The 13,723-nt window shown below is 40.6% G+C and overlaps 1 protein-coding gene across 1 annotated transcript; it reads right to left on the bottom strand.

The window, feature by feature from the left end:
- Window positions 1–3,985: 3,985 nt before the first annotated feature.
- On the bottom strand, window positions 3,986–7,066 carry LOC137287923 (uncharacterized). Its single transcript, XM_067820297.1, has one exon. It carries the CDS (start codon window positions 7,064–7,066, stop codon window positions 3,986–3,988), a length of 3,081 nt encoding a protein of 1,026 aa, XP_067676398.1.
- Window positions 7,067–13,723: the final 6,657 nt, after the last annotated feature.

Genomic DNA, 13,723 nt, shown 5'->3' with positions numbered 1-13,723 from the left:
GAGTCTGGACTAGACAATCTATTGATCAACAGCATAAGCGTCGGTCTGCACAATTGGGAACCGATGACGTGTTAACCAAGTCAGCGAGCCTGACCACCCGATCCCGTAAGTCGCTTCTTACAAGCACAGTCGCCTTTTATGGCAACCGTGGGCTACTGAATACCTATATCTTCACGGGTCGGTTTAATATGGAATACTGAAATGTACATTTTCGCCATCTCGCGATCTCGGCCTCTGTAAACAACTAAACATGTCAAATTATGACCATTACAGTATTCAGTAGTTCGAAACGGTTATAAATTTAAAGTGGCAGGACAACCTGTAGAACTGGAAGTCTTCCTTGTTAAACTCGGTTGGGGAAAGAGAATCAGGGAATCGAATCCACGCCTAACTGACAAATGCGATACCTTTACCCGAGTCCACATAAACCAAAGTGAGATTAATTAGGGTTTAATGTCGGTTTCTGAATTACACTTACGTACCGACATACATGCACGTATCCGCTTCCGGTTTTATAGCGGTAGCTCACTGAGACATCATGCAGCAGTGTACCACAGATACCCAACTCAAAGTAAACTTACTCCCCTAACACCGAGTGGCAGACAGGGAAAGAACAAGTACCTTCTCTCTGCGTATTTTGGTACAGAGCGACCGGGGATTCAACCCCCGACCGTCCACAAACCAGGTACACGCTTAGTCCACTTCACCAGGGAGGCGCCTGCAATATTCCAACCATATGGCAACAGCATGTACATAAAGTCCCACATGGACGAGATATTCGGTCCATTGTTACACCCAAACAGCAGAGGTGACTGTCTGACCGCCTGATCCCCGTTTTAGTCACTAAAGGCCAGATGCAGGAGGCTCTGGTGAGCTTCCTAGATATGATACCACATCGATTATCACATCACTTGGCGGTCAAACTATAACGCTGGTCGAGATGTTGAAATACCTGTTTACATAACCCAGCTGCACCTGTCCTTTGGGTACAGGCGACTGGAGCAGTGAAAGACAGAAGAAAACCCTTTAGTGTGGCTAACAGTTTCATTCGATGGTTTCTTGTTTTTTCAGTGCAATCTGAATCGTTCCATCTTGAATAGTTGCAAGTACACTCAAAGATTGTGTGATCAACACATTTGTTTACACAAGTGGGAAACATTTTATAACTCATTTTAATAATCTTTATAATACACTTAATCCATTTATTATTTTTATGCATGAATGTTTCCTGCTTTTCAAGAAGGACAAAGGGGAGAATATAGTATAAACTGCTTCCTTTTATTATGTTTCTGAATTTACAGGTCAACATATCAAGTACTCATGAGAACATCATGATTTATCAGAGGTGGAAACTATTCCCTCAAACAGATCACTGCATCTCCATCATTGACTAACCATGATATACTAACCATGGAGAACCATTCTAATACCTACTGATGAACACGAGGGGAAACACAAATCCCATGATCAAACTTCAGTATTATCAAGAGGTTCACCTCTCAAGTGATAGAGTAAAGTTTAATACCACTTTGAATAATACTTCATGTCTGCATATATGCGGGAAGTGGGTAGAGAGCTTGGATGAGCATGGGACACTGCAAGCTAGGAAACCAGGGAAATGAATTAAAATATCTGTAATGTAAACTCACATGAATCTGGTGGTTTTAAGGGAAGTCACTCTGCTCCCATCTAAAACTGACCACAAAACATAAAATCAGCTAGATAAGCAAACAAATTCATGGGCAAACTGTTCAAAACAATATATTAATAAATACAGTTTATAATTATTCACTATGGCAACCAAAGAGTCCAAAACAATACCTTACCAATAAACTAAAAAATACCCATCCCAAACCCAAAACTTTCTCTTATATTCATCCCAAATTTTTTAAACCAGTTTAAAATTCTTTCCTCTACCAACATCTGACAAGTATGTTTTTGTTTACCCAGTGTGCAAAATAATACATTGTAAGGGTTCTTGCAGGCAGTCCTGTATGGAGACTAGATGGACTGGTGTATCTTACATTTCAGTAATTACATTAGGCTACAAAATTAGAGCAATGTTCCAGCTATATGGTGACAGTCTGCAAATAAGGTAATTTGGACCAGGCAATCCAAATGATCAACATTATGAGCATCATAATATGCAATTGGGAAACTACATAATATAATTATTTGCATAATGTTAAAGAGCGACCATATGTTCATAAAACTATTGAATTTCAAAACCAATTCACCAATTCAAAACACCAAAGAATGCTTCTTTAATTTGCAAGAAATATAGAAATAAAATTAACAGCTGTTTCAGGAAACATACCCATTTCATACTAAAGTAACGCAACATTCTCACCATTTTAAACCATTAAAACATGCTTCTTTAAGGTTATAGAGAGAAAACTTAACAAAAATATAAAATAATGTACTTCAAGTAAGCTGGCTATCCCTTTGTTTCTCTTGTCCCCCTAATCCTCATATCACGGCATGGGCGGATCCTTCAAATCCCCCTCTGGATCCGCCAATGCACAGGAAGCAACAGTGGCCAGGATAAACAAGTCTAATCCTTAGGAAAGATGCATTGTACCTCAGCTCCTTATATCAAGATGTTGTAGCAACTAATACCACATCTAAGTGAGTCTGACATGTTAAACGTCATTACAAACAAAACAGTAAATATGCATAGAAACCACAACCTACCAAACCATATCCTTTGGGTCCATATTACCTGAGACACATGTATTCTTATGTACTGAAGGACAACAGAAACACTGTAATACTGGAAATGACACTTAGGTATCAATGGAGTACTTTAACCTATTTTTATAAAATTTACCCCGGAAGTTTGAGGAAAACATGAATCATGGCCCTTTAGCCTATTTTGCCTAATTGAGTGACTGAGTGAGCAAGTGAATGGGTGAGTTTAGTTATACAACACACTCGGCATTAATCCAGTCATACGATGGCACTCTGTAAATAATCGAGTCTGGACCAGACAATCCAGTGCTCAACATGAGCATCGATCTGCGCAATTGGGAACCGATGACATATGTCAACCAAGTCTGCGAACATGACCACCCAATCTCGTTACTCGCCTCTTACAACAAGCTTAGTATCCTTTACCCAATAAAGTATTGTTTGAGATTGAGGATAGAAATGTATTTGTTTTAGGGAAGGGAAGAGCACACACAAACACAAAACTGAAATCGAGATACATGTACATCATGCATGCATTCTGGCATAAATTGCCTGCTTGCATGGCAATCATTCACTTGCCTTCTGAACACAGCAGCCATGGCAAGGTTAAGGAGAAATCACTGAGAAATCAATGACAAGCCACTGGACCTCTACACAATCTCCAATGATGTTTCTTTTGTCTTTCAGTATATTTATTATGCCACCCAGTCATCTCACAGTGGCATGACACCCCGTCAACTGTGTCACCTTATGGGGGCACGATGACACCCCATCAACCATGTCATCTCACGATGGCACCTGACAACCAGTCAGCCACGTCACCTAACAGTAGCACTATGACACCCATTCATACATGTCATCTCACTGCAACACCATGACACCCAGTCAATCAAGTTATCTCACAGTGGCACCACAACACCCATTAAACTATGTCACTTAACAGTGGCACTGTGATACTTATTCATAAATGTCATCTTACTGCATCACTATGACACCCAGTCAACCAAGTTATCTCACAGTGGCACCACAACACCCAGTAAACTATGTCACTTAACAGTGGCACTGTGATATTCATTCATAAATGTCATCTCACTGCAACGCCACAACACCCAGTCAACAATGTCACCTCACACTGGCACCACAACATCCAGTCAACCATATCACCTGACAGTGGTACTGTGATACCTATTCATACATGTCACCTCACTGCAACACCATGACACCCAGTCATTTCACAGTGCCACCATGCCACCCATATGAGTCTACTCTTCCCACAAACCGCTAATACCTGGATTTACGAATATTCATAGTTAGAGTCATAGACCTCATCCTCCCTGATCATAAACGCTGCAACATCCACAGGCAGACACACCTTCACCATATTCCTCTCACCACCACCAGGGTGAAATGGACCCTTGCACAGATTCACTGTGGTGTGAGCCTCATCCATCTGTGCACCACTAGCAGTGTTTTCCTCTAAGTTCTTTATCGACTGCAAAGCTGGGAGTTTCAAAGACTGAAAACGTTTTGCCTGGGCTTGCCCCTTTTGGTTGATGACGTTCATGCCCCTCTGCAGCTCCATGCGGTTGACTGTCTCCAGCTGTTTCACCTGTAACATATGCTCCTGCTTCAGCTGCATCAGTTGGTACTCCAACAGAGCTTGGCTGATGTAGCCCTTCCAAGTAGCTATGTGCTGCCGTCTCTCCAGGTTCTGCTGTGTACGGAGTGCTTGGAACATCTTACCATGCTTCAACCTCATTTCACCCAGAAATGCTTCTCGTTGCATGGTCATCACATTCGCCATCCTGTTCTCCTCCACTTGTATTTCCATCAGCTGTTTCTGTAGCACAGATTTAATGCTCTTTGCACTATCTCCATTGGCCTTACCTGGAGTGCCACCTATTCGTGGTTTCTTTCGTTCTGGAGAACCAGGTCTTGATGAGTTCTCAGAAAGCTTGGAATTTGGAACAGACCTCCTTCTGAACAGAGGTGGCTCTCTGCTGTTGCCCTCCAAGATGAATGTTGGCTCCACTTTTCTACTGGTTTGTGTTCTCCTTACCCAGGAGCTGTAAGTAAGATTCTCATCAGGTCTATGAATGCCCCGACTACTCCACTTAAGCCGCACACTTTTCATTAACCCAGTTTCATATTCAAGAACATTTTGATCTGTAGGAGAAATCTTTGCCCCTGGTTTAGTACAAGTCTTTTTCGTTTGCTCTGTAGGCCAAATCCTTGCCTCTGATTTAGAACAAGTCTTTTTTGTTTCAGGTGCAGTTATTGGGCTGTAAAGGATGCCTTGTTTCACAGCTGAAACTGGACTGTCTTTGGGCATGGCCTTCACAATGTTGGTGCTGCTTATTTTAGTTGTTCCTTCTGCTTCCGACACATTGTTACAAAGTTCTTTGGTCTTTACAATCACTGTGTCTTTCTTGACATCTTTATCAATGGTATCACTTGAAGCAGATACAGCATTTTCACTAACAACAACAAAACTTTCATCGACATTTTTCTCTGGGCTATCGATGACTACAAAGCTCCCCAAATTGGTCAAATCTTTTTCCTTCATCAACTTCTCACACATCTCAGAAATCATAGAATCTTCAAATGATTCAAAAGCAGAAGACTTTCCCTGTTTCCCCTGAGCACATTTACCTGACATCAGTGATTTTACATTCTTCTTCTTGCTCAGATCATCATCGTCTTCTGTTAGGGACAATACATTCTCATCACACAGAATATTTTGGGGAGGAAGCACAGTTTGACCTTTGGATTTAGGTTTAGCACCATGTCCAGCTCCATCCTTCACTTCAGGTTGGTCTGTGAAAGTCTTAAGTGCCTCAGTAGATGGTAATGCTTCAGACACATTTCCTGATGGTTTAGGAAATTTTGGTGATGCTTCAGCCATCTCTGTTTCATTTACTCGAGGTACAGCTGTTGATGCATTAAGTTCCTCTATTGTTGTTTCAGTCATCCATATTGCATCCTCTTCAACTGCTGCTCCAAGTGCCTCCTTTGATTCTTCAGACACCTCTGAAGAAGCAACAACTTCTCCATCCTTTTCACAAGGACGTTCTGCAGGTTCAGCAACAACTCCATGAGGTTCAGACTTGGCAGTTGATGGAATGTCATCTGTCAAAATGTCTTGTACACTGGTTGTCTGAACAAGAGTTGCACCAAGTTCCTCCTCTGCTTCGGCCAACTCTTCCACTTCACTAGCTGATGCATCAGTGGTTGTTAAGGTCAACTCCCCCTCCTCCCTGTCACTATCAGTTGTAAGCAGTCTCCGTTTTCGTTTCCTCATACTGAAAGGTACTGTCTTCACAGGAGTAGCCTCTGGTGATCCACAATCATCACTTTCAAGAAGTGTATCACTTAGCTCTCCAGATTCTTTGCTATCAACACTACTTCTGGAGTGTGACAAACTTCTAACCATATTCAATGCTGAATTGCATCTTGTTTCCTTTAAGCACTCATTATTGTTGATTTGCAGCAAACCTTGACTGACGGGGTCTGTACTGACTACAGAATTATGAATGGAAGCATCACTTGTATTTAAAACAGTATATGTAGATATTACTGTAGCATTGTCCTCATCAACAGAATCATCATTATCCTCCTCATCAAGATCACTGCAGATGAACTTATCCAGTCCCAAGATGTCGGTACTTGGTTCAGGATCAATCTCCGCAGTGCTCTCATCAAACACATGCCTACTCTTCTGAACCCCTGTGAAGCGTCCCGACATGGCTGAAGATGTCAAGGTCTGTGCAAAGTACTTCTCATCACCAATGTCAGGAACACAAGACAATTCTAGTGCATTACCAGTTGGTGGCTTTTCTGAAGCTGACACAATCTCTCCTACATTAATGCGGCTGATGTTTGTCCCAGTGTCATTGCTTTCTCTGACCACAGATCCACCACAAATTTGGGACACCTCTAACAAAAGTTCTTCATACGTTTTCCCATCGTCATAGATGTTCTCATATGAGGTGAAGCTGTCGCCATCCTCTACTCGCATCTGGAGGTCAGGTCCCGAAGGATACAACAGGCCTCTCCTGCTGTTACTGTATACTGGACAGTGAGCTGTATCAGTAATGGGCGTGCTCTGAGCTGTGCCCATCCAGCTGTGGGTCAAGGGGGTCACAACTGCCACCTCCTGCTCAGCTCTCTTGATAGGACTCAAGTTGTTCAACAGACTCCTTTCCTGGCTACCTGCCAAGTCTTTGGAGGTTCCACCAACCCCCGATGCTTCAACCATGTGAGTCCTCGGCTGTACATCTGAACACAAGCCTAGGATGGTGTTCTCCAGTTCCTCCACTGTTTCATCAGCATCTTCCTCTCCTTCATCTGCCATCACTCTGCTGCCGTCAGCCATATTTGTCTCATAAAGCAGTCTAAAACACAGAACATCTAGTTAAGGAACATTTCAGTGAGTGAGTGAAAGAGTGAGTGAGCATAGCTATAAATCAGACTCAGCAATATTTCAGCTATATGGCAGTAAACAATCAGGTCTGGATCAGACAATCCAGTGATGATGAGCAATGATCTATGCTATTGGAATACAATGACATTATGGCGTCAACCAAGTCATCGAGCCTCTTACAACAAGCATGGGTTACTGATGATCAATTCTAAACTGGATCTTCACATGTGAGCAACATTTTAAGGCACAAAAGAATCTCTTAAATATTTAAATCAGATATATGTATATAAACATTAACTGTTGTTAGTTGCTTCACACTACAATGAGCAATATTCAATATATAAGAGTCTGTTAACAACAAAGTCTAGACTAGACAATCCAATGACTCATGGTGACTGATATGCATGCAAATGAATCACAATTACATTCATCCACCAAGGCACTACATCTGACCATGCTTCTCAAATAAAGACCTCTTATGACAAGTATGTTTTGCTTTAAACAAAAATCGTACTCAGATACTAAATGACATGAATATGAATAACACTGCACCATAAAATTCCATCTTTTCATTATTTCAGTATCTTCCAATTAAGTTGTCACTTTTTATCACTGAACAAAAGTTTACAGTTGGATGTAGCCTAAAGAGTCCGAACTTTTCTACACTCAAAGAAATTTCAATCTTGCAAAATATAGCACATCAACGTTACTTCCTCGGATGCTTCATGTGAATGGAGATTCTAAAAGAAACATTGAACGGTTGGGAAATCCAAAAGCAAAAGAGGGCTTGATCTGGGTCTCCTCAGCCAGTTCACTGATTAAATTGTTTCCATCATGACATTTTTCATATGCACATTAATTATGTAATTATACATTCTTTACAACCATGGGTAGTCTATGGTGAACTGATACTGCAATAGTCTTGCATACAGAGATATACAGGATGCCAATTCCTGCATCCCATACACATAAAAATTATAAGAGGACTCAACAAAATTTATTAGTGCATCCACAGGAATGCAGAAAATGTCAAAACACAACAATAAGTTACAATACCTTATCAAAGAGTTTGCTACTAGCTGGGTTAAAGTATCATTTGCAATTCAATAACTGTAACAAATTATGTGATGATCATGATACACAATACAATAAGAGTAGTAGTAATAATAATAATAGTCAAGAGCGTGGGACACTCATGTTATTGTCTAGGGCCCCCGTTTCACAAAGCTGTTGTAAGCCTAAGATCTCATAACTTTTCTCGTAGCATATGCACCTTCTATGTTACAGTATGCCAGTTACAAATGCTACAAGAAAATTTTCGAGATCATAGCCTATGACGGTTTTGTGAAACAGGCCCTTGGACCCCTGAAAATTCAGAGTATGAGTCCCAGGGACTGTCAGGACTCAAGGTAAATCAATGATTGTATCCCAATATGAAGCTCATAATACAATATTTAAATTTACAACTCCTGTGTTGCAATACATATAGTGAGTACGCTAGAAGTTATATTGAGGTGAAAACATAACGAATATGAATATACAGATTCTGTAGAGGGCTTTAAATAGCAGAATCTGCACAGTCAAACACCACCACGCCTCCCCACCCCACCTCCATTCCACCATCCCGACCACCACAACCTCAAGTTTATATGTATCATGCATTGCTGTTGAACATAAAGAAATATGACTCACAGCTGTGGTAGACAGACAATGTATTGCAATTAATTTGGCAGGTAACATCTTCACCTCATTACACTCTTATTTACTAATGACTAAAGCATGTCAGGTCAGAACAAGTACATTTGTTACAGTGAACTGATCAAGTGATTACAAAGCATAAATGACACGAAAGGATACTGAAATCGTGTGAGGAACAAACGCTGAATTTTAATAATTGTTTTCATTGAGTTTTACTTCAGTCTTTGCACTCTTTCCGTTTGTGAAAAAAGAAAAAATTCTGTAGGCAAAATCTTGAACTTTTGTTATACATATTTTATGGGTGCTTCCATTAATTTGTCAGCAGAACAATTATTTGTCGGCATGTGTGGGCATTTACCATAGAAGTTTCTGTGACATTAGACAAACATACTACTTAAGTGCTTAAAACTTGCCAACTATGTACTAATATTCTGCTTTTTCACATGGACGTTCATTATCACTGTTACATTCACAAAAGTCTACCTCTCCATAGATCCTGTTGTCAGTATATACATTTGTTTGGCGTTTAACACCACACTCAGCAATATTCAAGCTATATGGCGGCATCCTGTAAATAATCGAGTCTGAACCAGACAAACCAGTGATCAACAGCACAAGCATTGATCTCTGCAACTGGGATATGACATGTGTCCAGCCTAGTCATCACCCACAGCAAGCACTGGTTGCTGATGACCAATTGTAACCCTGACCTTCATGACCTCTTGTCAGTTATATACAGGTCACCCACTTCAAAGTAATAGCACAAAATATGACTTCAGGCATGACATGACAGACAAAACTGATAGAAAACACTTACTTAAGAAAGCCTAATACAAAATCAAAAGATGTATGATTGATATTGAAATATCATAATAAAACAGATCATAAATTTGTACTTCTGAGTCTCTGTTTGATCTATTATAGTGTCAACATTTAAGTTTAACCAAATGACAGAAATATTGCAAAGTCATCAGAAAAAAACGCACAGACAGAAAAAAGTTCTTAAACTGGAGTGCCAGAAGACGAATCTCTACAAGATTGCAAACTTGATGGATGGCTATAGAGTGAGTGAGTGAGTTTAGTCTTACGCCATACTCAGCAATATTCAAGCTGTATGGCGGTGGTTTATAAATAATCGAGTCTGGACCAGACAATCCAGTGACCAACAACATGAGCATCAATCTGCGCTATTGGAAACCGATGACACGTGTCAACCAAGTCAGCGAGTCTGACCATCCAATCCCGTTAGTTACTTCTTACGACAAGCACAGTCACCTTTTATGGCAAGCATGGGTTGCTGAAGGCCTGTTCTATCCTGGGACCTTCACGAGTTGGATGGCTGTAGAGAGAGTGAGTTGTTGGGTTTGACACTGCTGTGAACAGTATTCCTGTTTCACAGTGTTTCAGCCATGTGCGAGGAAAGCATGACTTGATGTATCTTTGAGACAGTTGCTATACCTTGGTCAAAATCTCAAACAAGGGCATGATGAATACAAACCTTGAAAAATAATTGGGCCAAACCAAAATTTAAACCCATGATATACCCAGTTTCTGTAATGCCCATGGGATACAAGTGACTTGTGGCACCTTAGATGACTGTGCCAACATAAACCTCAAAAGACTTGTTATTGTTTGTATTGCTAGATCTTACGATTGACCACTTTTCTCCCGGGCATCCCTTCACAAAGCACTAAGGTGATCATAAGTCACCTTAGTGCAATGTTAAAGAATGGGAGTTGAAGTTAACCTTAGTAAACATGAAAGAAGTTCCTGCTCGCTGATATATACAAAACAACCTTAGCAATAAGACTACCTTAAGTCTTTGTTAAGGTATGATATTCGCTTGGTACAACGTCACCCTTGTCCACATGTCCCATGCCAGCCAGTGATATGTGAAAGGTGTCAGACATTTTTTTCACGTCAATGTTGAGTTTCCCCCTTATTACTGTCCTGCTTCAGGAGATAAGAATATGATAGTCATTTTAACAGGGTCTAACCTACCAGAATGTAAACACTGAGTAATATTCTCAGTGAAGTAGATATATTCATGAAACATTGACTAAATATTTTGAAACAACAACTGAGAGAGTTGACTGTGTCTGACAGTCAGGACATGACTCTACAAAGTTGTACCCAAGTATCGCTCATAAACAATTGTGCGCAAGGCAAATGCACCGAAAATAGGGGCCCTCATGATCACAGTGACGTTTCATTTGTCATATTATCAATACATATGTCACACAGAGTGGTTGTCAAGGTAAAATATATATTATTTACATGTCCATGAACCTAATTTAATCTCACAATCAGATGGATACATGTTAGGTTCACTACTCTGCCTACCATTGAAATTACCAGCGAATGGTCATCGCCTCAACGGAAAGGGTGATCCTTCGATTTGACGGAAGTGACGTCAGGTCGAAAATTCAAGCGCAAACCGCTAAAAAATAAATTAGAATAATTCATAAAAGAATGGACCCTCGAACTGATGCATTAATTGTTTTGGCTTTTATTAATTCGAATATGTTAGGGGTGCATGATCAGAAGTGGAATTTCTTTGTGAAAGAGAGTATTATCAGAAGTGGAACTTCTTTGTGAAAGAGAGTATTATCAACAGATCTAGACACATACTTGTCGATCGATTTTTCTTGGGGTGTACTTTCAAGAATTCACACTGCGAGTATGTCATTCTATAACAAGGATTAGAATGTGGTTTGGAGATTACTTTTTATGTGCTTAATAGATTCGCCCAATCCGCATACAGTATGTATTGAAGTCTCGAAGTTTTCCTGGGCTCATGTAGCGTTTTCCGTCAAGTGTGGGTTTCTGAAGGATTGTGGCGCTTCCTTGTAAATTGGATGCTTTTAAGTATTATCAGACATTTTACACCGATACGATTCATCTTTACTTTACCAGATGGGTATACTAACAAAATGAAAGGTTTCTGAGAGGAATCAGGATCTGATCTTAATTAGAGTGGATCGCTACATAACTTAATAATACTGAAATTGTGCAAGTTGTCATATCGTAAAAAGGCAACTAAAATCAGAATTGATAGTTCCTGTATTATATCTCACCAGTTTCAACTATCCACATCTGGACTCCGCTTTGGATTACCTGCCCATAAAACAGAGCTCGTCAATCCTTCATACCGTCCAGTATTCGTGTTGTCAATGAAACAAGTGTTTTTTTTAATATATGCGATAATACGCGATAACTACTAACTCAGCCTCTTTGCCTATGTGGTGACTTGGATAAAAATTATCAGCAATTACTTTGTGCAATTATTGTGTATATTTCTGTGAATTTGTGTATGTTTCCTTTCTTAGGTCGTGTTTTATACAAAAGAATTTCCTCCGGGATAACAAAGTAATTTATATCTTGTCTTATCTTATATCTTATCTAACACTGAATGTCGATGTCACCTAATGAGGCAACTCAAACAACAATTCTAACTGAAATAGCCTACTTAGCAGTAGGATTGCAAATTCAGAATAAATTCTAGCTTTATTTACGGCGTTTGCGTTACAGATAGTGCTTGGCGCACCTTACACATTTAAACATATGTAACGTCTGTAGCCACTCTCCTACCAAGAGTTCAAGTGATCGCTGCGCCGGAGTGTGTACTGTAGCAGAATGATGTCCTAAAATATTCATTTCCTCACCAATTTCGTTCAAATTTGAAATATATGTTAATCCAAACATATAAAAACAATATTCGAGTGTTAAAGTCTAGATTTTTATGGGTTGTGGGAAGGGAAAATCGTACGGTTCCGTTGTTGTAAGACTGACTAGGTCAATGTTTCACGGTTTCTTCACTGATTAATGTGCTCTTTGTGATCCTTGGGAAGGTGCTGTAGCCGAGTGGTTAAAGCGTACGTCAACCCGTGACGAAGATTCGATGGTCGCAATGTGTGAAGCAGATTTCTGGTGTGCCCCGCCTCGATATTGCTAGAATATTGCTAAAAGCGGCGTAAAACTAACGTCACTCACTTTTTGACCGTACTGGCCAAATGCTCACTCCAACGTCAGGGAACCTATTGTCACTGGAGGGTTCAGTCACCACAGCGGCCAGGCGCATAGCAACCCATTTTTATCACGTTGGACCAATCTTAATATATTTAGTCTTGAAGGCTTCCTTTACTTTCATGATGATCTTTAGCCAAAGCCACGTATAAACCCAGACATTTTTTTACAACGGTAGACCCGTGAAGGTCCCGGGGTACAATAGGCTTTCAGCAACCCATGCTTGCCATAAAATGCGACTATGCTTGTCGTAAGGGGTGACTAACGGGATCGGGTGGTCAGGCTCGTTGACTGCTTGGTTGACACATGTCATCGGTTCCAAGCTGCGTAGATCGATGCTCATGTTGTTGATCACTGGATTGCCTGGTCCAGACTCGATTATTTACAGACCGTCGTCATATAGCTGGAATATTACTGAGTGTGGCGTAAAACTAAAGTCACTCATTACAACGGGAGCTATGCCCCTGGGTGTTGTATTCTTGTTGCAGCTCGGAATGGTGTCGACTACGGTCATGGGGCCCGTTTCACAAAACTCTTGTGAGCCTAAGATCTCGCAAGTTTTCTCGTAGCCATTGTACCTCCTATACTGTAACACAAAAGGTACGGATGCTACAAGAAAAGTTACGAGATCTTAGGCTTACGAGAGTTTTGTGAAACTGGCACATGAGCCTGGATTATCGATGCTATTTTAGTGATGAGACAGTCTTAGGTACCATACATTAACACTAACTTACGACTATCTTGATGCTAAGAGAGCTTCGAGAATCCAGGCCCTGAACCGCAAGTATGAGTGGATAAGTTTTCTCGTAGCCATTGTACCACGAGATCTTAGGCTTGCGAGAGCTTTGTGAAACGGGGTCCAGGTTCGCAGTGGCTTTGTTGATG

Source organism: Haliotis asinina, chromosome 6, assembly GCF_037392515.1.
Source record: "Haliotis asinina isolate JCU_RB_2024 chromosome 6, JCU_Hal_asi_v2, whole genome shotgun sequence".
Taxonomy (NCBI): domain Eukaryota; kingdom Metazoa; phylum Mollusca; class Gastropoda; order Lepetellida; family Haliotidae; genus Haliotis; species Haliotis asinina.
This window is presented reverse-complemented; position numbering and strand designations above follow the sequence as displayed.

Excerpts from the sequence above, each read along its gene's own strand:
- LOC137287923 (XM_067820297.1), bottom strand. The coding sequence starts at position 7,066 with ATGGCTGACGGCAGCAGAGTGATGGCAGATGAAGGAGAGGAAGATGCT.